At 35.1% G+C, this 25,781-nt stretch overlaps 1 protein-coding gene across 1 annotated transcript; it reads left to right on the top strand.

Moving 5' to 3' along the window:
• The first annotated feature begins 15 nt into the window (after positions 1-15).
• LOC135688468 (anoctamin-7) lies at positions 16-24,980 on the top strand. Its single transcript, XM_065205329.2, has 24 exons — positions 16-2,602; positions 6,143-6,209; positions 6,986-7,098; positions 7,639-7,737; positions 8,390-8,526; positions 9,234-9,346; positions 9,837-9,892; positions 10,622-10,699; positions 11,752-11,816; positions 12,373-12,416; positions 12,687-12,783; positions 13,171-13,279; positions 13,391-13,451; positions 13,988-14,208; positions 14,738-14,896; positions 15,497-15,533; positions 16,909-17,020; positions 17,477-17,531; positions 18,189-18,286; positions 18,436-18,557; positions 18,757-18,962; positions 19,805-19,944; positions 21,286-21,376; positions 22,934-24,980. Exons 1-24 carry the CDS (start codon positions 2,561-2,563, stop codon positions 23,108-23,110), a joined length of 2,499 nt encoding a protein of 832 aa, XP_065061401.2. The 5' UTR covers positions 16-2,560; the 3' UTR covers positions 23,111-24,980.
• Positions 24,981-25,781: the final 801 nt, after the last annotated feature.

Here is a 25,781-nt window from a genome sequence, read left to right on the forward strand (position 1 = left end):
TGTTCAATACTCCCCCCTTTTTTACGGGTGTATCAAGCAAATATCAGGTTGAAGAGTAGGATATTCTTCAATTAAATAAATGAAATCATACTCTCATGTCAAAAATAGAAGGGACCTTCTCCCCCGTTTACTTACTATTGATTTTATGGCTCTTGAACAATTTTTCTAGTGTAAATAAAATTTAAAATTTTTCATTTATTTTGAAGGTCGGCTCGTTTTTAAAATCTTCCCTTTATCCCCAACCTCAAAGTACCATGCTGAACAATATCTAGTGTGAAAACCTTATTTGCTTTTAACAGGCAAGCTAGGTATTTCACACGTTTTTTGAAAAACTCAGTCTGGTGCTGCTCAAGCTAAGAGACTTTCATTGCTTGCTTTAGAAATATGAAGCAGTTTTCAGATCTTTCTTTTCTTTAAAATATAAGTGAACCCTTCATTTGTTTATCCAAAACAGTGCTATATTCAAATGTCAAGAGTCAATCAGGATTCAGAATATGAACTATTGTTTCATTGATATCAAGACCAAAAAAACGTGGACATTGCCCCTCAAGGACTTATTGTAACGTAATAAAGTTTTGCCATTTGAGCGTTTGAACGGGGCTTAATATGAACGCTTTTCTAATGATAAGAGATATTGATATTTAAACTGCAAAGATTTTTGACGAGGATTCGTTTCAAATAAGCTTCAAATATTCCTGGATTTTGCAAAATCTTTCAGCAAAATTTTAGGATTTGGTGAGATTTCATAGATTTCATAATTTATTTTAAATTTTTTGAGATCTCAACAATGTTTTTAGAGATTTCCTTATTTTGTGAAAGGTTCCCGAGATTTTTGAGAGTGATTCACCCCTCGCATTACCCAACGTTAATGCTGAAAAGCCCATCGAAATGTTTAGTGCTGCCAAAGGGAGGGCACCAAACATCATCATTGGCTATACGTCCTGTCGTATAAGAGGAAAGTAAAACAAAGCTGTAAACTATTTAGCTAATTTTTGAAAAGAGGAAAACGATAAAACAATAAATGCTGCTATATAAAGATTAGAAGGAATCACTGTGAAACCTAATAACGAGATTTTGAGACTTTGAAGAAGAAGAAGAAAGAAACAAAAATAGAATTCAACTTGAAAAGAAATTTAGAATGGGAATGCGAGAAGCAAAAGATATTTCTGGGATTGGAAGATGAGCTGGTTGAGATATGGCCACATCAAAGTGACAGTCTCTTTCACCATCGAATCAATGTAATTTGGTCTCGGTGCAAAACTTTATAAACGAAGCTAGAATAACAGTACACTTTTTTATAAGAAAAATTTCATAAGAACACGAGCCTCAAAACTGGTCAGAAGTTAAGAACAAGCTGAGGCTGAGCTTCTGCAAAATGCAATTTTGAACAACGTTTTTTCTCAAAATCGAGGATTTTAGCGATGTGTGGGTGCTTTTTCGGTGAATATTCAAATTTGTCAGCTAATTAAGGCTGTCTCACTCACTTTGTTGGCAAATGAGGCCTGAACACCTCCTTAGAGCGAAAAAGCTAGCAATAGCACTGCATACACCCTCTCAATTTAAGAACAAATTAAGAACAATCCAGCCTCAGATTTTCGAAAAAATTAAGAACAGTCAGCCTGAACTTGAATTTACTGGTTCTTATAAAAAAAGAGTGTAATCCGTTAATCTTGCGAGCGAAGTTTAAGCCGAAGAAAAGACGAAACTCCATCACTTTGTGCTGGCACCAAGGTATTCTGGATCTTTTTCAATCTATTTCCTATGCCAAACTGTTATTTGTTGTTCAACTTGGACAATGACTAATTTCTTCCATCAAATTTTCATGTTTTATTTCATATATGTCCTTGTGGTTAGGACATAGTAACCAAGCTAAAGGTAAGAGCATATTTAAGGAAATTATATATAATGAATTACATGAATTTTTAATTTGAATTTGTTTTAGGAGAAAATAGTGGTAATTGTTTGCGGTGATTTACAGTGCTAAGTTGTTTGGGAGATAATTCTGTGCAAAAAGGTCCTTCTAATGTTTGCTTGCCTGGTAATGGGAACCCCCTAAGAATTTTTTAGCGCCGCCCGTGCTAGGCGCTTCCCGACAGGGACATCCTAAAAGGACCGCCAGTTATGTAAAGTGAGACCCAAGACCCCTTGATGTGCTATTAAAAACTAATAAAAATTCCTTGCCGGGACCCGTTTTGTTTTGAGTACAAATTATATTCAACAAATGCCCATTGTTGACCTGGAGGGAAATGGTGCCAAAAGAGTATATTTGCATTACAATGCGTGACCTCGATTGGTGAAACAAAAGAAACAACACCATAACAATAGTTGAAAGGCGGAGGGTTATCAATACCTTTGTCAATCAGCTCTTATTATTGATATTGTTTACTGAACAACATTTGAAAAGGAGACGATACTGACTGCTGGTAAAAAGGCAACAGGAAGTTGCTAAAAGCTACATAATTCTTTATTATTTGCCAGAGTTTTGCTGTACCAAAACCAAAACTTTGAATTTGGTCGATGCTGAAGCTTAGAGTACTGGTAGTGAAGATTACTCGTAACCATGGCCGAAGATGAAAGTTTCATTAAGGGATACCAGACCATGGTGAGCCTTGTTTCTTTCGTATTCACATCCTTCTCAAATAATTCCTTCTCTCTCCGGGTTGATATCTGAAACAGCTAATCATTGGCTGTTGTAAATGCAAACAGTCAGTTGATAACTTCGAAGGGGACATGACGGACTCCGGAGGGATCGTCAAATAGAGTTCAACCAGACGAAATTTGTGCATCAGTGCCCGAAATTTCATTAATTAGGAGCTAGGGCTTACTGGTTCAAGTTTAAATATGGCATGTACTTCAGCGCAAGGGGCAATTCACTCTTGCAAATACCGCACGAGATTTCCACCAAAACGAAGGGATTTGCAGGGATTTAAAGATAAAACAGTTGTGTTGAACGCCGGGGTCACTCATTTTATTTTTTGGCCTCAGAGAGGGGGCGCTCATTAGAGAAGGGTGCTCATTGGAGAGGGGCGCACATTGGCGAGGGGCGCGAAGATAGATAGATATCCACCAATAAAAACTGAGCTTTGAGATTCAAACGATCATTTCTTTACAAAGATTAATATTGAATTTGCATGGCACTTGTTAAAGCAAAAAATTTACAAGATGTCAATTCCTTCCGAGTCGGAACCCTCGTCGATTTGCATAAACACTGGCGTAGCATCTTGAATATCTGTATTTTCAACACTATCTCAAATGAGCGCTCATTGGAGATTTTTCTTCAAAAACAGGGCCTTGGCCCCCCCCCCACTTTTTTGCAAAACAATAGAATTTTTTAAAATCTTTTGTTATGGGTGTTAAATTTTCTCTTGGCCCCCCCCCCCCCCCCCCACTTTTCAACCTTTGTCGGAGCCCATGCGAAAGGGAGCGCTCATTAGAGAGAATACGGTAGGTCCCAGGTCGACCAGCGTACTATTACGAAGTGTATATAATCTCGGAAAATTCAATTGGTCTAAAGACAACAATTTAGCTGTTTATTTTTTGTTTTGCTAAATTTTGGAAGAGATGGAGACTGAAAACTCGCTTTGAAGTATAAAGAGACTGAAAATTTACTTTGAAGAATTCGATAATTCCTTTCAATTTTGTGCACTATATTTTCTGTTTAACTTGCAAGTTTTTGTTACTTTTATATGAATGATCGCATTAATGTGGAATTATTTTTTTTGGTATGTTGTAATTAATCGGAATATTTGTCGAATATAATGCACCTACCATAAGTACGGGGAGAGGATGTGTGCCTGCCGCGATCTCCACTTACAATGAAAATCAAAAACAAAATTAGGTAAAATCGAATTTTAAAGAAAATATGAATCATACATTGATGAAAGACTTACGCAAACGAAAAACTTTAACGTGCATGAGGAATTATACAATTAAGTATGCCCAAGAGTGCGTGACCCCTAAATGGAGCATATAGCCATTTACGCTGTGTAACTTTTTTCTTTATTTCTGAATTACCATGAAAGCTGTCCTATTTTGGCAATAACCAATGTTATGAAAAAACATATGTATATGCCCTTTTTATTCCTTTTGGCCCCCCTGCTCAAACCTGCGCCCGGCGGCCCTGTAAAGCACCTGCAAAGCAGGCGCTAGATCAAAAAATAAAATTGTAGAAGACTTTATTACCGGAACTATTGGATTATGTGTACAGTAAGTCCTCGAATAATCCCCCAAGGGCTTATTTTGCAATCTAGCATAACACTGGTATAATTCTGATATTTTTTAGAAGAAACATTGTTTCCATTGATCCATTGTCTATCGTTACCAAATGCAAACACTTTATACCAGCATCTGTGGTTTCATTTTGGGAGTAAATTGTGACTTTCCACCTTCAGGATATTGCCAGTTGTTTTGAATGGTTGGCAGCCAAAGATTTCATGGTTGGTTGCCAAATTCAGCCAGCTAAATGCAGTACACAAAAAAGCTAAATTTTTGCTAATTACTGGGAGTGATAGTGGAGTGATAGATTACAAAAGCTTTCACTTACTTTCATCTTACATAGTCTGTTATCTTTTACTTCATTTCATCCCCCCTTTATTTGCAATTTTGAAATAATTCTAAAAAATTTGAATATTATCTATGCCAAAAATTAATTTTCCTTTGCATTTTTCGTGGTTTTTGCAACATGCTGCCAGAATTCTGCCAACTTTTGTTTCTTCAGCCAAATCAATTTATGATGGCCAAGGGGTTAAGAAATGTCAAAACCGTTGATCTAAATTGCCTTTTTGTGTAGAAAAGATGGCAATTTTGAGTACACTGTGTTTTAGATGAGTGGTCAAAAAGACCAAATGGCAACTCTGGCCACTTTTGATGTTCTGAGCATGCGCTAGCCTCTTTCTCAAGCAGGGCTGCCCTGATTTGAAATTTAGCATAATTTTTGCAAATCTAGCACAATTACATGGCAAATTCGGCATAATTCCAATCTGGTCTTTTTGAGATTTAGCCACACTGTTTGCAACCGCCCAAAACCCCGCCAAGATTACCAAGATGCCACAGTTTCTTAGTCTGTGCCCCATACCCTCAACTTGAAAGTCTGGAACACAGGCTACAGTTTCTGCAAATTTAAATAAATAAAACCGAATTTTAAAGCACAATTTGAAAACATTTCCTGCATCAGTCTTGATAAACAAGGCGACGGGAAATATCTGTCCTCTGTTGCCAACGATAGCCATGAAGGTAACCATGTGAGCGGAATGTTTATGGCATATCACGAATAACTAATCAAATAGATCTTTGGAGCCAAATTTAAGCCATAGGAAAACGAAACTCCACCATTTTATGTGGCACCAAATTATTGTGGATAAGGTTTCTTGATCTATTTCCTATGCCAAGCTGTAATTTATTGTTCAACTTGGACAATGGCCCATTTTTTCGATTAATTTCCCGTGCTCGATTTTATTTGGGCCTTGTTTGGTAAAGACTTAGTAACAAAGCTAAAGCTATGGGCATATTTAAAGCACAACAGTTACTTGCAGAATGATAAAGTACATTTCTTTCCAGTTTTGTCTCAAAAAAATTTATTTTGCTCTGCAGAAAGGAAGCCCCACTTTCCCCGGTTTTGCCGGCCTTGTATCTGGCAGTTCTGAATGCAGTGTTTTCAAGTATTACTGTTCTAAGAGAAGCAAGGAAAAGATTTGCTTATCTTGAATTTCCTGCTACTGGTTTTGTGATCTATTATGACCTTATCATTGCTTTGTTTTTATTTCGAATTTTTGTTCTGTTTTAAAAACCAGCGTTTTAGGAAATGTTCCTATTTTTTAAAATCTCTATTAAAAATATTGATACACTAGGTTTTTGCACCCTTTCAACCGTGTCTAGCTACTTCTCCAATCAATTTCTTTCAATATCTGCGGCCTCTGTGTTGTGCAATTTTTTCTATCAAGTTGTTTTGTTGTTAACTCAACAAATAAATTGTTTCTGAGGAGAGAGCAATCATGCCGTCTGAGCTTTCATTCGCTGAATATTTTTTCTCACATTTACTATGGAATAAAAACGAATTAGATGGTGTAATTTTTAACAAAGTACGATTCGTTCTATTGTATATGAGAACTGGATATTATCGATTATACGGCTCTTTTGTTGGTAGGACCTTGCTGATGATGGTCTAAATGGTGAAATGGGTTGTTTTTTTCGTGATGGTGTTAGGAAAATTGGTAAGTTTATTCATTTTATTTGTGGAACCTGTATATCTATTATATATTATTCACTGTTTATATTCATATATTCATTTGTATAGCTATTATAATATTATTTTATATTGCTGGACATGGTCATGCAAATTTTGGGAACTTAGTTATGCTTTCTTGGTGTCTGCTTACCAAATTTAGGAGGATATGATTGGAGGACAAAATATTACAGACTAATAAAGAATATCGCCCTGGGAATAATTTGTGAGGCAGGGGTAGCATTTTTGAAGGATTTAGAAGGCTTCGGTCATCCCCTCCTCGTTAGAGTATGCTAGTTTCCAATTTTTTTGACAAAAAATCGAACTCAGTTTTATAAGCCTGGAACAAGGGCTGTGTTTTAGACCTCCCGTCGAATAATTGTTTGTGCCACTCCTTGTCTGAAGAAAGTTTTACATGACTTGTCTTTGACTAACAACCACCCCAAAGATATTGCAAGCTATTCACTCATTCAGCTTACGGCTGATCAGATCCAAGATCTTGGTATCACAAAGGAAATTGCATCGTGGGCTTTAGTGAATCTCAAAACTTTGTGTAGAGGATTTACATCAAATCCGCGTAAAGTTAACCCATATCAACACACCTTTTGAGAAATGTTCTAGAAGAGAAGACGAAGTTGTAAAATTTAGAAATCAGCATTTTCTTTTGAATAAAACACTTTTATGGCTGCAAAAGAATCTATTAAGGATTGTAATGACTTCCTTAAGTTTACCCTGCATTTATCAAAATAATGTCTTTTTTCATAGATTATGTTCTGGTGTTTAGTGAAGAAGTGGACAAAGAAGTAGATCTGAAAATAGTAAAATACAGAGAGAAATACCTTGAAAATTTAAGAAAATCACATTTAGAGATGGAAGAGGTAACCAACAACGCTTAAATTTTTGAAACTGCAAAATTCTTACAAATCGAACTGTGCGCTGTTTCTTAATATTTTGTACCATTGAAGGTAATTGGCAGGTACCAGAGTGGCCTAGGCCATCTGTCAATCAACTACTGACCAATCGATAAACGTGTGTTATTATGTTTGTTGGCTGGCCAGTTAATAATTGACAGATTGCTTAAGCCACTGCAGTATCTGTTGGTTGACTCTAACGTTTCTAAGTAAAAGTTGTATCTGATGTTTTGATATCTAATGCTTTTGCAGTTTGCTTACTTTTTCAAGCTGTCCATGCTTAATCACCTTTGGACGTTGTCTGCTAATGACGCTGCAAGTTTAAGTACCGCGGTTGCGTTGTCTCAGAAGAGTTTATTCCTGTGCTATGCAGCATTCGAATGATGCAATGTGTACTTGATTATCTAAACTATACCAGAAAAAACACTTAAGCTTTTTAAAGAACCTTCTTGAAACTATAACAAATGTTTTTAATTTGTTCTTGTAATAAACATTTTATTTTGACAGGAAATTACAATCGACAATCTGCATTTTATTAAATGCCATTGTCCATTCGAAGTACTCAAATTTTATGCGGAGGAGCTTAGCTTCAGAGCTCCATTGCAGGTATTACATAAAATATATTTGGCTTGCTTAGCAATTCTTCGTGGTATTTTTTAAGTGAGGCGTTGTTTCAGAGCCAAAAGAAAAACTAAGTTTGAAGAGAACGTTAAACTAAACTTTTTCAAGAATCCTATCAAACCCAATTATTTGTTACAGCATTTCGTGGAAATATTAAAAGTTATAGATCATAGCCATAAGTAGCATTTTTGAAGTGTTTGAGATTTCACACAGGTAAAATGCCGTTGTTTTCTATGCAGTACCATAAGTTTTTGAAACTTCTTTCTTGTATTTTCCTGCATTTCTTGCACAATTTTGTCAGAATCCTGCAAACATGGTCTGTAAAATTACGCTGACATCCATCTTTAAAAAACAATACATTCTTTCTAAATCGATTAAAGAAAAAGACTTTCGTTTCTTTTTACAATTCCGTTATTTTTTGCTGCCTATAAGATACCATGGTGACTAAATGACTTAAAGTTTTTGTATTTTATTGGTTAAGAAGTAAAATTCTTAAATTTTAAGTATAACTTAAATCTCAATTTCAACAAAAGGATCAAATGAAAGTTTAGCACGAAAATCTTCACGAGGTTTTGTTTTGTGTTGCATTGAGAAAATCATGCTTTTTGTTGTTCACGTTTTGCAAATTTTCTCGAAGCGTCGTGACACTGTGAAAACCAACTGGACCGAGCGAATGCTTGCGAAGTTTCATCTACCAAATCCATTTCAAGAAGAAGTCCCAAATCCACCACCGGACTATTTTACAACAACTTTCCAAGCAGAAAAAATGTACAAGTAGGTATTTTTGCCACGATTTTCCTTTCTTGCATTTCGTTTACGAATAATTAGGATTCCCTGCTTTCTCTGGAATGACATAAAAGACAAACAAATAATATATGGAGTTGTCATCTACAAACAACAGATTGCTTTGATGCCAAAAATATTTATGATCAGAATACGCCTGTCGCTTCAAACCTGTTATCGATTTCATAGAGTCAGATATCAATGGAGAGAACAGACAATTTTCTTTTCTCGTATTTGCTTGGCAGCTCACAGCTAATATCAATTTTAATCGCATGATTTCAAACCACCTTTTTTGTTAGATTTATTGGAATGACGCAAAGGTTTTTATTATCTGGCAGGGAAAGAATTTAACGACTTACCACTAGGTGCCAGAAAGATTGAATCTAAACTCCTTTTTAGACGATTTTTAGAAAATCATTTTATCTGATTTTAAATTATTCAATCTCTGGATTGGACTGTTAGTGGACTCTTGTATTTAGTTTTTCGATATTTTAATCAGTGCTTAAATATCAGGACCCTAATGGTAACAGTATATATTGTACTGATAGGTCATCCTGTTAAAACATTCGATTTTAATTATTATCATAGAGTCAGATACCAATGGAAAGAACAGACAATTTTCTTTTCTCGTATTTGCTTGGCAGCTCACAGCTAATATCAATTTTAATCGCATGATTTGAAACCACCATTTTTGTTAGATTTATTGGAAATGAAAGTCCCGAAACATATTTCAACGATACCCAGAGGTCAAGGGTTGCTTATGAAATCTTGGAAACGGCACCATATGGAAAAAGGCAGAGGGGAGAAATAGGTAAGCATGCCTGTTAGAAAGAAAAATTTCTAACGATTCAAGAGCGTAGAATTCTGTTACTTGGCTGCAACTGAATTTTACAGTTTTATGATGTCTGCAAAAAGTACAGCAAACGTTATTTTCCAACGTTGATACTTTTTCACATTATTTACATCTTTAGGCAACGTTACGTCAAAGATCGTTTTGATACGCACTACACGGTGATTCAGTTTCATGTATTTGAAATCCAACTACATAGAACTGTGTTAAAAACAATTGGATACTTAATAACAGCGAAAGCACTCGATCCAAATAATTAATACTTTATAATATCAGGAATTTCGTGAGGGAAATTTCATGCAGTATTTCTTTCAAAAGCTAGGCTAATCGAATCGAGGAAAAATTTCTCGAGTTTTTCATACTGATATTGTAATACACACGTTTTGGATGGAAATCGTAATGTTTTGGATTTGAAGAGTCAAGACGTAGACTTCAAAGTATCTTTTTTTAGGTATTGAGAGATTGGTTTCTGAGGGCTGCTTCGCTGCCGCTTATCCGCTTCACGTCGTAAGATCAAATTTTCTTTATCATTTATATCTATTCATTCGTTAAGTTGTTACCACTGCGAGATCCAAAGTATGTATAAGACTTTGCAGTATCCGAAACCTCTCCCAATAAGTTTGATTTGCACCATTTTGAGTCGGAATTCGCAAATGTAAAGTAATGATACAAGAATTTATCTAGCTTGGATTTAATGTAACAAGACTTTCTTTTGGCCAAGTAGGCTCTTGGTCCCAGCATAACGTAAATCACTCATCCAACCCCACTAATGTCATATCTCCCGGGGTGGAGCTAGGTTTCAGTAAATAGGTATTGAAGTTATTGCATTGTAGGCATTATACTAAGCATTGATATTATGTTTGAATGGCTCTGGAAAACAATTGGCTGTCAATTTGCTATCAATGTTTGTAGATACAGCCACTGCGTGATTGCTGGAGCTGCACACAGAATGCTTTTCTTTGGAGTTTTTATAAATTGTTATATCATTAATTCCTTGAAAATTAGCAGTTGGCAGTGCCGTTGGAAAGAGATTCGTATTTAGGGGGGTGGGGGGGAGGGGGTGGGAGGATTACCCATTGTATCGCTTCCCATTCAGTACACTGTTATAAAGGAAATATACTACAGTTTGACAAATATTTTCCCGCTTCCCCGCTTCCAATGGTCCTGGTTAGAAACAATGTAATTAGAAGTTGTGTTTTTTTACATGTGAATTAACTAAAAAAATTATTGTCACAGGGACCACACACACGTCAGCCATATTTGGCTCCAGAAGATGGAGGAATTGAGCCAGAGCCAGAGATGAATAACAGACAGGTCTGTTCACCGACTGCATTTGTATCAACAGCTTTCTTTTTTGTATCTCGAGACCTACAATGCCTGTTTCCAAAAGTCTTTGTACACTAACGTCAGTTTCCAAGGGCAAATTCAACCATCCCCCCCCCCCCCCCATCCTTTGAACAATGTTGGTTTACCACAAAACGACGTAGGGGATTAGGAAGAACGCATTTTTCTGCGACTTCTGCGATAATATTCTAAATTATCAGTATCATTTTTGGGGAAAGAGGGTGCAAGAATAGGAGTATTGGGGTAATGAGTTGAAACGAAATTGCTGGATGTTCCAAATAGTTTTGGCAATCATTGTAGGCCTCCCCTTAGTCTATTTTTATATTGATTCTAAGCGTGAAAATATACGCAATGTGAAGGGAATTCAGAGTTGCGTGACTTTGGAGGGATTTTTCCCTCTCTAATTGCTCCTTGTATTGAACTTTTCTCTCCCAACTCAAACTCCCTTTTGCCGTATTAATTCATTTAATGTAGACTGGGAAATTATGCACCATTTTGTATCTGATGCCAAGACAAACACGTTTTTCAAAAGGAGAAGAATTTTGCCTTTGTATTGCTTAAAACGCAAATCTTGCGGATTAACACCGTTTCTCTGGATATTATACATTTTATAGTTAAATGTTTCGTACATGTTAAGAGTTAAACTGAAAGGTATATTTAGATAAAAAGAGATTGAGAACGTAGAATACCAAAATCAACCAGGTATTGCTTTGACCTTTTCGAAAGGAAGCTGTCCTGTTAGCCAAATTTTTTGACCAAAATCTGTTTTTTCGCAAAACATCGAAAACTATTTTTATGGCTTAGGCTTACGATTCAGTTCTCAGCCCAGAATTTTTGCTGTTTTTTGCCACTCTGTCTAGCTTTTGAAAATTCCCTATTTTTAAATTCAGCTGTGCCTTTTCATAACATAGAATTTTATTTGTTTGGAATTGGACTGCATTAACTTCTGTTTTATAGCAATATTATTTCATATTAACTACAACACCTCTTTATTTCGTTTATATTCATTTTTCAATTTTTAGATCCTTAAAAACTACTGGGGACGCTGGGGGAAATGGAGTAAATACCAGCCTCTTGATCACATAAGGTTAGTGAAACTGAGGTTTTTAAACCTAAACTTGTTATATAAAGCATTCGAATTTCGTTTAAGTGGAACAGTTTCTGCTAGCAGCGCACAGAGACGAGGTTTCTACAGAGCTTAGAATTAAAAAGCTTCGAAAATCTTTCACCTGCGGCACTCAGAGCCATTACACGGGCAGAGCCCTGTTGTTGGGCTATCTCAAATTGACTTTCGTTCTATCATGAAAAATGTCACGTTTGACTTGCTGCCTTTACATTTCACCAACTAGCAAAGCTCTCAAACGTGCAATTATATAGTTACGATTAAAACAGCTAACAATGTCCTAATATAAAATAATTTCCATGTCAAAATATCAATGACATATAGATATAATTTGGTCATCAAATTTTATTTTAATGAAAAATTGTTATTTTCCTATATTCCATAGCATTTGTTTTTCTTTAACGCATATGAAATAGTTTATATACCTTGAAAGTATAATCACTTTGAACGATCTAATCGTGGTTCCCAGATAGGACTTTTGCTTCTTAAATATTTATTCATTAACTCATTACTTTGTCAGATTCTACTTTGGGGAGAAGATTGGTTTATATTTTGCATGGTTGGGTAAGTTTCCCTGCTCAACGTGATACTGCAAATTTTCAAATTCTTACTGCAAAAGTATTTAAGCTTTAGAGCATTCACAGATTTAATAAATCAAATTATTAATAATGAATTCGAGAAGATCATTTCTGTGGGAAAAATTTTGAATATCTCTAGTAATAACTTAATTTTTAAGCCGTTATCCTTCCTTTTCGATACCTTATACGTATGATGGAACAATAACTAATTCTTTATTAGAATGCCTCGAAATGTCTGACTGTCACTCTCTTTTAGGCCAGTATACTGCATGGCTGATTCTTCCTTCATTTGTTGGTTTGCTTGTTTTCATCTATGGAGTTTTAACTATTAATTCGTTGGATAACAAAGATGCGTAAGTCTGTTGAAAACTTTTTGATTGGCAGCAAATTGTCATGTTTATCAATAAATTCATATTCGTCGTCTTACTTGTCTTGTTGACATCATCATTTTAGTCATCATTCGCAAACATTATCATTGTTTTCATTGTCATAATTATTGCAGTCATTTTAATCTTCTTTATTCTATCTTTGCCTTTTTTATAATTGTTGCCTATTAACATTTATTGACCTTCTTGTTTCCATTATCACTGTCGTCATCATTTGTCAACATAAGTTTTCTGTGTCCCCCATGTTGAAAGAATTCACCAATATATGCAGCAAGGGAAGTAAAAGTAGAACCCGAGTACTTTGGCTTATAATTTGATGCGATGCACTATAATTTTTGCTTTCTGACCTGATAGGATTGACATTTGCAAAGCGAAAAAAGGAGAGTACAGAATGTGTCCTCGATGCGATGAAAAGTTTGGCTGCAAGTATTGGGATTTGAAAGAAAGTTGCAATCTAGTTAAGGTATTTTTTCAAAAAAGCATTTGTATTTTTTCAAAAAAAAATACTTCCATCTTTATTTTTCTAATCTATTAAAAGAATACTGTTGAGTAAGTTGATAAATTTTTTTTGCAGGTTTCCTATTTGTTCGATAATGCAGCGACTGTCTTTTTTGCAATATTCGTTTCATTCTGGGGTAAGACGCAATTTTTTCATTAAACTATGAATGGTTCACAGTACCATATTCGATATTGCATATTACTATTTCCATTGATAAAAAGAAGGAGAATTGTAGAGAGAAATTGCTTTTTCGAATTGTTGTAACATTTTAATCATCGAAATTTGCAGCCTTTACGATTACCGAGTTAACAAAATCCTTGTGAATTATTTCTTTAAGAAACATGGTCGTGTGAGGCATTTTAGGAGAAAATATGTAGGCGAACCCGAGTAAAGTATATAAAAGCACAAATTTTTTAGAAATTAGATTCAGCCTTATAAAACTGATTTATGTCTTGATTTATGATTAAAGACTTGATTTCAGACTGACTTAAGTAGTCTTTTTATTGTTCTCTACAATTGGCAGCCTTTTTCCCCGGGTGTCATTTTGGTATTGATGAATAGCAATATTTTTGTATGCACTGTATCTTTTAATTATCGCTGTTAATTTTTAATGTAGTGTATAAAAACATACGTGATAGGAATTAAGTGTGTAAAATCCCGATTCTTTTCCAGCTGTTTTCTTCTTGGAATTCTGGAAACGAAAGGAGATAACATTAGCCTATCACTGGGACTGCCTCGGTTTCGAGTCTGAGGAGGAGAGACCACGCCCCACATTTGCTGCACTTGCACCTACGGTCGAAAGAAACCCTATCACTGGAATAATGGAGCCCCACTTCCCAGAAGACAAGAGGAAACGTCGCTTGTTCTCTGGAATTATTGTCATTGTCACCATGGTAATATATCTATTTAAACTCTTAACAAGTAGAAGGCAAATTTGATTTTTTAAGCTGAGCTTTTCGTACATTTTGGTTTGTCTTTATGAAGTCAAAGTGACCGCAAAAATGTACACAGTTTTAAATAAAGTACCTTTGTCAAGAAAATCGTTGCAATAACGATGCCATTTGAAGCATGATAGGCATGACTACCCACTGACAATACAGTAGCCACAATTGGATAGTGCCGTGGTGCCAAAGAACTATGAACCACAATTTTGAAAAACCAGAGCAAAATGCTCTTGTTATGTTTACAGCCCATTCTTCAACTGTCGCATAAGATAAACAAGAACTCGATTTAAAATTTCTTATATTTCTATGTACTCTAAACACGATAATTTTAGTGTACTTACTTGCCCAATTTCCTACTTAAGACTGAGAATATCCTAACAGAATTTTCCCATTGCATCAGCTTTTCATTATCTAGGTATGTTTTAAGCAAATACCATTTCATGTGCACTTCTCTTTTTCTAAATGATTATTCTTCTAGGTTTCTCTCGTGCTTATATTCATGATCGGAGTCATTGTCTACAAGCTTCTTGTATACAGACCCCTAGCCAAGAGTTCTCTGTCAGCTTCCCGTGCGCTTCAGATTGCAAATATATCAGGAGCCTTCTGTAACCTACTGTGTATCCTGATTTTGTCTCGTGTAAGTACTTTTACATTGATTAATACTTTTTTCTCTTGATAACGTTTTCATTATTGCCAGAGTTTTACCTGAACATTTATGTAGATGTTTTTGGATATAGAAAGAGAGGGTAGAGAAAATAAAGATGGTAGGGAGAGTAGATAAAGTAGGGTAGGGTAGAGCAGGTTAGATAAGTTTAAAGTAGAAGGTTGATACCAGAGAGTAGAAAGTAGATGGAAAAGAGTAGAGGTTAGAAAGAAGAGAGTAGGGGGTAAAAGGAAGAGATTAGAGGGGAGAGAGTATAGTATAGTGGATAGTGAGTAAAGAGTAGAGCATGAGAGATGAAGATGTCTGCTATTGATTGTAGTGTGAGATAAGCTTGAAGGTTATTTTTGGCAAAACAGATAGCCCACAAATCGTCAGTGGCGGTATGGCGGCTTTTCAAATGCGAAAGCCCGTTTCACTGATGTGTTTATAAGCTGAAGTAGTGCAGACAGTCTCTGCTATTGTTTTTTGCTGGTTTCAACTCAATTGTCTCTTTATTCAAACTCTTCGATGGTTGATATGTCAGAGTAATTTAATTATTTTTCATAATAAGCTTCATGCTTATACTCTCTGCAGGTTTATGAGAAAGTTGCATTGGCTTTAACTCACTGGGGTAAGTGTAATAAAGTCTGATAATGTTTAAGCACTAAATCCTACAGTTCATAACAAACCCTTGCGAAGGCTTCAAAAGGCTTATTGATTTGGCAACGACCTCGGACACTGTACATGACGTGATGGTTTCCCCTATATTACTATTTTGATATCGTCGCATTATTTAAGAAAACGAATAATTTACACGACTTTATGTACAATAGAAAATACTCTTTTTAGCACAAACCTCTTTTCTTTTGTTTGGCTATATATCTTATGCCTACAAAAATTTGTCGAATGATATTTTCGGGCGTTTTGTTCTAACTTTGGACAAATATTTCCAGACTAGATTTTATTCTTTTTGTTAAAACTTTTCATTGGAACATTTGCAGTTCAATTTTACTGATAAGGAACTATGCTGTTTCTTGAACAAACTCTTGGCATACTTTGTGTTATGCTATCTTTAGCAAAGATATCAAATGATAATCAATGAAGTTGTGCGTGTTGTACGTCGAAAATGAACAAAATTTATTACAATAAAATAACGACTTTGTACAAGAAATGAATAAAGATATCGGCTGACACAAAGACAATAAACTCTAATGATAAACTACGCGTTATATCCACTGATCAGTGGCTATATCTAAGGATTAGAGTCTTGGTCCAAATAATTAGACAGCTCCTGGATATCTACCTGATCTAGAGCTACTTTATGTAAAATCACGTTGGTTATATAGTAAAACAATATCTTTCGAAATATTTTTCTGAAAATTTATATAATGTTAGAAGAATCTACCAATTTTGTTTGTGATTTTGGAGTAATTGCAAGATATCTTGGCCCAAGATTATCATGAGCATTTTTCGCAAGTCTTCCACATCCATTCCAAAAATGAGAGAGATTGATTTTAAAAAAACGCCATTTTCTTTTGCTATCTTCTTAAGAAGCTTTTATAACTTGAGAAGCTTTTATAACTTGAGAAGCTTTTATAACTTGAAAAGTAGTGATTTTGTTTTATTAACCTATTTTAATGAAAAACCTTTAATCTAAGCTATATTCAATCTTGTCCTTGGCGTTAAAGCCTTTAGAATAATAATCCCACCCCACCCCTGTGTTCCTTCTCTTTGTTGAGGGAGACTCTGGACCCAGGTAATTCAAGCACAAATTATCTTTTTCATTTCCTGGTGCTTTTTGACCTCACTTTTGACTTTCGTGGTGACAAATTTGGCCAAACTGATTATTTTTCGCTCGATATGCACCTCTACTTGTCCGATGAAGAATTTACCACGAAATTAATTTCCTTTACTCGAAGACGTTTAAGAATGCTGCTAATAAACTGCAATTTTAGTTATTTTGCAATGCAGAATTCTGTTACAAACTGTTCCCTTCCTCATTTCAGAGATGCATCGAACGCAAACCGAATATGAAGATAACTTGACCTTTAAGGTTTTCGTCTTCCAGTTTGTAAACTTCTATGGCTCAATTTTTTACATTGCATTCTTCAAAGGAAAGTAAGTGAAATTATTAAATATATTTTCCTGTAATAACATAACGTACTTATTTATGCTTTGTCATGAAATGTTCCAAAGATTTCAATAGCTTTGAGCGTCTACTTGTATTTTGTTAGAGTTTTACTATATCTGCTTTCGTAAAGGGTGTATTTTTATGAATTTTATTTGTAAGGACTGTGTATCATGGTAGATTTTTAACATTGGTCAAATTATGATGGATCGAACAATGCTGATTTAAAAGTTACTTACTACTTCTGCATTTTCTCACAGCAGCAGGCAACCGCCGTTTTTCGTTATTTTTCCAATAGTAAAATTTAAAGGTTTATGGTTGACTTTTATTTTGATATTGAAAATATGATTCGAAAATACGAGTAATTTCCAGCTGGTTCTTGGACACGTGGCAATATGAAGCTGCTGTTTAAGCTGATTTAATTATAACCATTTTTCATTTTGTAGGCTTATTGGGTATCCTGGAAATTACAAGAAGCTGATGGGTTTAAGGCAGGAAGAGGTAGGCAGGGTCATAAAATCACCGTCTAACCAACACCTTAAATTACTATTCAATTCCAAACTCTAAATGATTTCAACGCATGTAAGGAAACAATCTATTAACGAATTGTATTTATTGTTTATTTCCTATTTTGCTAACTTTTATAAAGGGTGTTTTTTAACCTAATAACTAGTGAAAAGTTGACCCCACCCCAATGCAGTTCATTTAGTTTAGACAGTAGACTATTGTCCCTTTTATCTCAGAACATAAGCGCAACATCCGCAGATAAAGTCCTATTCAAATTTTAACAATGAAAATGATTAATGCTACATGCAACGAAGACTCAACAAAACTAGAAGTTGAAGACTTTTATTCAGTAAGGTCTAAAACTGGATTCAATCTAAATTTTCGTGAAAACTGCCTAGCTAAATTCTAGCTTGTATTTGGTGAGGTTTATAGCCAAATAGTTAGAAGCAAATATCGAGCGTAACCAATCTTGCTTCTTTGTCTTTGGTGTGAATTATATGACAATGATAATTTTTTTCCTTTTAAGTACAGTATAAACCTCACTATTTCAACATAAACTTTGGCTTTCTGGCTTTCTTTTACGTCCTGTTGTCGCTTTTTGGCTTTCTGTTACGTCCTCTTGTCATCATGTTGTCATTTCTTTTCTCGAAGTGTGGACCTGGTGGATGCCTCATTGAACTTGCCCAGCAACTGGTCATCATCATGGTTGGCAAACAGCTGATTGGAAATATCCAAGAGATAGCTATTCCGTAAGATATTTTCAATAAGTGTTTCTTCCAATTTGTATGTTTATCATTCAAATAAAGAAGGATAACTGTTTGTTGAATCAGTTTATGCACGCCTTCTACTTAAATTGGGAATATTTTGACAATTTTAAAAATTCAAATATTTTTTGCAGTTTGATTAAACAAAAGCTACAGAAAAGAAAGCGAGGAAAGTCAGATGTGGACAAGCCTAGATGGGAAGATGACTATGAGCTGGCTGAAAATGAAGGTCTTTTTGCAGAATATCTAGAAATGGGTATGTCCAGACTGATATTGTTAATCAGTGAGCTATGATTTTAAAGGGGTGGCGCCAGAAATTCTAGCCCAAGGGAGCTCACCCATCCCACTAGAGCTAGACAACCAACCAGAGTTCCTCTAGTTTAGATCAAACCAATTCGTTTTATCAAAAACTCTAGCATATAAAATCCTGATCAACTATTTGTCTCACATTCTAGTAATCCAGTTTGGTTTCATTACAATCTTTGTGGCTGCATTCCCTTTGGCTCCATTTTTCGCTTTGGCCAACAACATCTTCGAAATTCGCATCGACAGCAATAAACTGGTTTGCGAAACTAGAAGGCCGATTGCAGAGAGAGCTCAGGATCTTGGAGTTTGGTTCAATATTCTCGAGGCCGTTGCAAAAATTGCCGTTATTAGTAATGTAAGCAACACATATTTGATTGAGAACCAACTCATTTAAAAATTTTGAAATTTAGTTTTGCATCAGTTTCCCAGCATTAATTCAAGATGGCAAGAAATTTTCGGTGAGGGGGCAAGGCAAAAAGGTTTCCACAAAATATTGTGGCTAGTGATTCTGTGAGCAAGTCAAAAATCTAGCTATTAATCAAACTCTATCCAAGCTTTCAGCTGTTTGGAAGCACTTTTGAAATTTTTACCACCGACCTTTTATTCGCGCAGAATATAAAGAATTGAATGCAATGTCAACATTGGTCCTAGTTTACAAGCAAAGACAAAAGTGAAAATTTTACAACTGAGCTTAGTGACACGTTTTAAGGCCGATTTCCATTTGACATTCCTTGTGCGCGCGGGCGTAGCGCCCAATTTTGAGCATACGTAGTTAAAATCAAATGGTCTCGATTTAGCTTCCACTGTGAGCGCCAGAAAGTTGATAGGGTCTCAACTTTTCTTGCGCTTGGCAACTTGACAGTAGCACTTAGCTACGCATGCTCAGATTCGGGCGCTACGTTCGCGCGTACAAAAAATGTCAAATGGAAATCGGTCTTCACCCCTCTGTGGCTACGCCACTGGTGATTCAATGTTTCAGAAGTTGAAGATCATTTAATGTTCCAATTTTGGTGAAGAACCCACTAATTATCGGCATTAAATCTGTTAGCAAGGATATCAATGCAAAATGATCGATTTTTTGTATTTACATCCTTGATTCAATTTTTTCAGATTTTTGCTATTTATTGTAACTAGCATCGAAGATTTCGAGGCAGTAATTCTCCATGTTATTTATATTAATTCTTTTTTGTGCCATAGGCCTTCCTGATTGCTTTTACCTCGAATTTTCTCCCAAAATTACTCTATCGCTACAAAGTTTCTAAAGATGGATCATTGGAAGGCTATCTCAACTACAGTTTGGCTTTATCTCCCAAAAATGCTACTTTGCTTCCGTGCAGGTAACATTGCTTGATAATTTCATATTCAGAATACATATTTTATTGCTGTTAACTTACGTTTTTTTTATTTTAAGGCAGGGTGTTTCGTCAGCCAAATTTATGCCTTAAGCTATCCAATATTTACTTTCTAAACAAATATTGTTGTCAGACCATTCAGTCAGAAACAAATTGTCGATTCTCAGAAAAAATTTTTCTAAATTTCTTAAGCTTTTAATCATTTAAAAATTGTGTTGTTTCTAATTATTTTCATGAAGTTTATTCATTTTATGAGACAATTCAAGAGTACGAATAAGAATATAGAGCAAAGGGCATTTTTATTTCTTGGAAAGCTTGATTATAAAGTAGATAATCAGCACGGCGACCAAGAGGGATATACTTTTGAAATTTATCCAAGTGATGACTAATCCGTTGTCAGTCGATAAATTTACAAGTCGGTGGGTTAGTTATGATCAGTTTGGTTTTATCAGTTAACAAAAGTCGTTTAAACATTATCAGTTAGACAACAATCACGTTTTGATTCTATCTGGAGTCATCTTCAGTAAAGTCTATAAAAAGCAATAATTTTACTTTAAATAGGAAAGGATCGTAAATCATGTGACCTATGAGCATTTTCATAGTAATGTCAGATTTTTAAAAAGTAAAAAGCAAAAAGAAGAAAAAGAAATAATATTTGAGTTTTGTTTTGATACACCTGACCGAAAGCCCAGATAGAGCAATTAAAAGCAACAATTGCAAATATATTTTTTGTAATAATGTTACTAGCTCGTGTAATAATTTCAGCTTTTTGTGCATGTTTGCTTGTTGTCTCTAACAGCACGAAATTATGGTCCTACGCTTTCTTTCGTTATTTCATCTTAAATTTGGTACTCCTTTCAAACTTAAAATTTTGTGTTTAGCGCTTAATTTCAAAAGAAAGTTAATGCAGCAGAGGCTAGAAGCAATGGCGCCCTTCCATTGATAAAGTTTTGATCATCCTTTAGCAACCATTAGATGAGTTACTGTATCAATCATTTAACACCATACTGTTCTAAAGCTTCACGCTACACTTGATACTGAAGCAGCAAAAGATCACATGCAATCCGATTGTGCTTATAAATGGCTGCTCTAGCATCTAGGCTATAGCTTTTAATCTACTTTTCTACAGGTTGTTATCAAAAACTGGGATCAGAAAATGCTTTTTATTTTAAAACAGTACCATTGAAGATCTAGTAATAAATACTGGAAGATTGAAACATTGATATATGCAGCGTGATAAAGTAACTTGTAGGTAATTCTTTTTGTGTAACATCTTCAGAATCCAAAGATTGTGTAACATTTTAAACTTTGTTTAATCTTCTTTAGATACAGAGATTTCCGCCATGATAATGGGCATTTGACAGCGTTTTATTGGCATCTGCTAGCTTTGAAGCTTGGCTTTGTCATCATTTTTGAGGTATGTCTTAGAAACCATATTTCATTTACAGTTTCTTTGATAGAGAAGCTTCCATCCTTTATGCATTCCTCCTCTTTATGACAACTGACAACTGGGCCTTAGATATATGAAAAAACAGAGTACAAAAACGTGATACTGCAATTGCGGCAATTAAGCTAAGTGCGCCGTTCAATAGGACAAAGTATATCCGCGTTTTTTCCGGCAACTTTGAAACAACAATCTTGCAGATTTATATGCGCTGCATTGTCCATGCTACTTTAATAAGCAAAACAATATTGTTCGTAGATTTTGTCTTCTGATTTTAAGAAACTTTCATCCGCAACAGAACCCTTTTCGCACGACTACATTCCCGCACGTAAACGCCGTCATATTACAGAAAGCATGTCTTAATGTACCTCTTTGTAGCAGTTTTGAACCTGATATCAAAAACACCCTTTTTTGCTTTTGAACTAATATTATGAAAGCAAACGAATTTATCTCTTATTTCTGTCTTGTAATTAGTTTGTTTTCAGTTTTATACCATTTCAATTGCAAATCATGATTTTCCATGACCCCTGGAAAACCAGCTTGTGCTGACGGGGTTGCCATCATAACCTTGCTCAAAAAGTATGAAATGAAAGAAGCCAATTTAAGGGGTCGATTTAAGAGTAAACGAACACTAGAATATGTCATCCCTGATTTTAATGGCTCTCAAAGGATAAATGCATAGGTGGAATTAAAGCTTCTTTGTTCTCTTGCTTACAAGATTGGTAAAGAAAGGGGTGGTGTAGGTGAGTTGGAATGGGATTTGAAATGGGATTTGAGACCTGGTAACCATGTTTGTAGAGAACGACAGACAATATAACTGATCGCGTGTTCGAATCCCTTCTCGGAGAAAATTGCAGAAGAATGTGAAAACTACAGCTGTACCAAACAAGCAGCCGTTCTTAATGAGTGTTTTATGGAATCTAAAGCCAGATATACCTGTTCAATACTAGTAAAACAATTAAGCAATATTCCCAGGATGCTCTTGATTACAGAAGGAAAGACTGTACAATATACGTGACGTGGACAGCTTGTAAAAGTATAATTCTATTGTTCTACCAGGAAGAAGGCATTTGATAGTTAAGAAAAGACGAGAAAATGTTTTTAAAAATGGGGCTAGAATATCTAGATATTTCTTAGCATCATTTACATTACATTGAAATACCCCAATATTGCAGGCATGTGCTGTCCGCAGTACGTATTATTGGTCCTCGTAACATAACTGCTTGCAATTTTTTGTTTCCCTTCTTTGTAAAACATCGATGTTTTAAAATATTTATAACAATTAATTAGAAATTCTAGCTTCCTCTTTTATCATTCTCCAAAAAGGGAAATTTGGTCCAAATTCTGCTGGATTTTGGAAAATATCATCGTGTGATATAAACTCTCCTTGATAGAGAGTTAAAGTTGAATCGGAATTGCTTCATAGTTAGGAGACATTGGAAAGTAATTTCGTACTTAAAGTCAATTTGAAGAAACTCTGATTTCATGGAAGGCCTCTCTGTGAGAATGAAAGGATTTCTTATCTTTTAGCATTTCGTATTTGCAACACACATACTGATCGACTTCATGGTACCAGATATCCCAGAAAGCCTTGACATCGCAATCAAACGAGAAGCCTACCTTGCTAAACGAGCCATGTCTGGTGGCCATGCCCTCGCTGAAACAGAGGATGAACTCGATGATAAAAGCATAGAGGGAAAGTTATAGTATTAAATGCATTGCACGTGTATGTGAGTTCTCAGAAGCTACAATCTCGACTTTTTTTCTACGACATTGATGTCAAATCCCCTTTTCTGTCATCTCGGCGTTTTCCTGCTCTCGCGACATGAATGTATTATTTCTTAAGAAGCATTACAAAGAAGTAGTTCAAGATTTTTGTAATGATTTTCTCATTGGATAGCATTCTAGTCCCTGGACCTTACTTCTAAATTTTTGTGTCATTGTAACAAGAAAGTAATATAAAATAGTAAGTTTCTTATTGACGCATATTTCTTCAAAGTCAAAGTATCAATTATATATTTTTTTCTACATTCAGTTTTCTATATTTTTGACTGCAGCTAGAAATAGAACCGATGCTGATTAGGACTGAGTTTCCAGTTTCTTCGCCCCTTCATATTTCTAAACCCTCTTATTTCTTTTTTAACTCTAATCACCCTTCCAATCTTTAAGGATCTTCATGTACACATAATATTTGATTCTTTACAAGAGTAAAACCTCCCAGCTTATAGTTAAGGACCAATTTTCTTAATGCATCCAAATTGCCCATAACCTGATATACAGGCCATTGTGCATCTAAATGGATCAATAATATAAACTTGATTGCACTCAAATTGGACGTAGAAATTGTTTTAATTGACACACAAATCTGGAGAAGTACGACGTGAAAACAGGCGAAATTAGTTTATACTTAAAGAAAAAACTTTGCCGGAATTCGAGTAGAAGTTTTGGAATGTGTAAAAATTTCTTCGCTAGACTTTTCAGTGACAATGACTTGTATTTATAATACAGTTTTGAAAAGTTCATCATGTTAACTGCAAGTGAGTAATAAATCAGAGATGTTCAAGCCTATATTGCACTTGATTGTTGCTGATCAATTTTATGATAGCAGCAAAGACCTTTCGTTGGGGGGGGGGGGGCATCCCTGACAATTAAGTGTAACAACAACCATATTTTACAAACTAAAAATATTTTACTTATGCTACTTGCGTTTTTTGGGAAACAAGGTCCTTTGATATCAGGAAAGAAGCATGTTACAGATTAACATCAACCAAGAGAGAAAGACGTTTACCAGGAAAAAGCTAGCCCATACTTTGGTATACAATTCCCATTCTGCCGATGTTGAGCGGCTAATCTCGGCATAATACAACGTAAAGTCACGTTCAAGGAGTTGCCTCTTAAGAACAACAAATAGATACTTATAGGCCGACAAGAAAATGCCTGTTAAGAAAATGTTATGTATGTTCCAAGGCCAACATTTGTCGATTTATCAGTGGGAAAGATCGTCGCCAAAGGGATAACACAAGAGCAGAATAACAAGAATGGTCTTATTAAGTGTTTTTACACATTCACGCGATAAAGATTCACAGGATGTTAAAAATGGATATGTTTTTTAGTAATAACTGTTTTTTAACGAGTACGTATATCTAGCAAAAAGAATTGTGATTAGTATTTTACCATTTCAATGTGGTTTATCATTTTTTTGTGACTGTTATAATAACAATATTAACATTTTATCAGTGCACAAATTGATTATCGCTGTATGTTAAATAAGGCCCTGAACATAAATATTTAAATCATGAATTAAATCAATTGTCCTCCATAGAAACGAAAGCTATATGCTGTTTAAATTTCGTCCTTTTCCGCAGAAATTGCGCAATGTTTTTACACCTGATAAAAACAAAGATTTAGCATCGACGAATTAAATATGAAAATGGATCCTGTCCTATAAAAACATCGCTGGGGTAGCTTTGGATCCAAATGGGATGCAGCTAGAAAAAATAGTTATTATGTCCGGTTTTTGTGTGAAATAAGGACCCATATTCCGTGCCAAATTGTCCATGTAAGAAGTAGGCTCTCCTGTATTGATGGGGTAACTAATACACTCACTTTTTTTATAAGAAACAAAGGTCGATGTTGAGTACTCCAGTTTCTTAATGTTCTGGAAATTTCAATACTCACTGTTTCTTAAGAGTTTCTTAATTATGATGCCATGAATGATGTTATGAAATCTTCGTGACCTCTTCTGTCAAAAGATTCGCTTTCGTTCCGATGCTGTATTTAGATGTGGGAAGTATATTTTTATCCCTTGTATCTCAAGTTCTAGGCCGACAGGACAATCATGTTCTTAGATTTTACAAAATTTCGTTGTTCTCAGTTTTATCACGATTTAATAGTTTCTTATTTTGTTTGCTTCGATTGCTGAAGTTTCTTAATTTTTTCTATCTGTCCAGTACTCGTTTCTTAAAGCCAGTTTCTTATAAAAAAAAATGAGTGTATTATTTTCCCCATAATTCGTTGTATTTGCATTTTCTGGTGAAAATGTATTGTTTCAGATGCTTCAACCATTGGTTGAAATGCAATTTTTTTTAATATGATAGGAAATACCCACTAAAGATGGTACTTCCAGCTATTAATACCTTTTCAAGTTACCACCCACACCCTTTCCCTGAAAAATGAATCATCGCGATTTGCAAGCTGGTGTGAGGATTTGCCAATTTTTTACACTTACCTCCCCAACAACAGTTGTTTTGATAACTTTATCAGCTTTCCGTTTGTGTCCGTTCATTCTCCTTTTGATAAGAAAAAATAAACACGTTCTTTACATTCTCTCAGCAAGAAATCTGTCGCTATGGAAATTACTTGGCCTTAACTATCGGGC

This window comes from Rhopilema esculentum, chromosome 19, assembly GCF_057945365.1.
Source record: "Rhopilema esculentum isolate cy_ngs chromosome 19, ASM5794536v1, whole genome shotgun sequence".
Lineage (NCBI taxonomy): Eukaryota > Metazoa > Cnidaria > Scyphozoa > Rhizostomeae > Rhizostomatidae > Rhopilema > Rhopilema esculentum.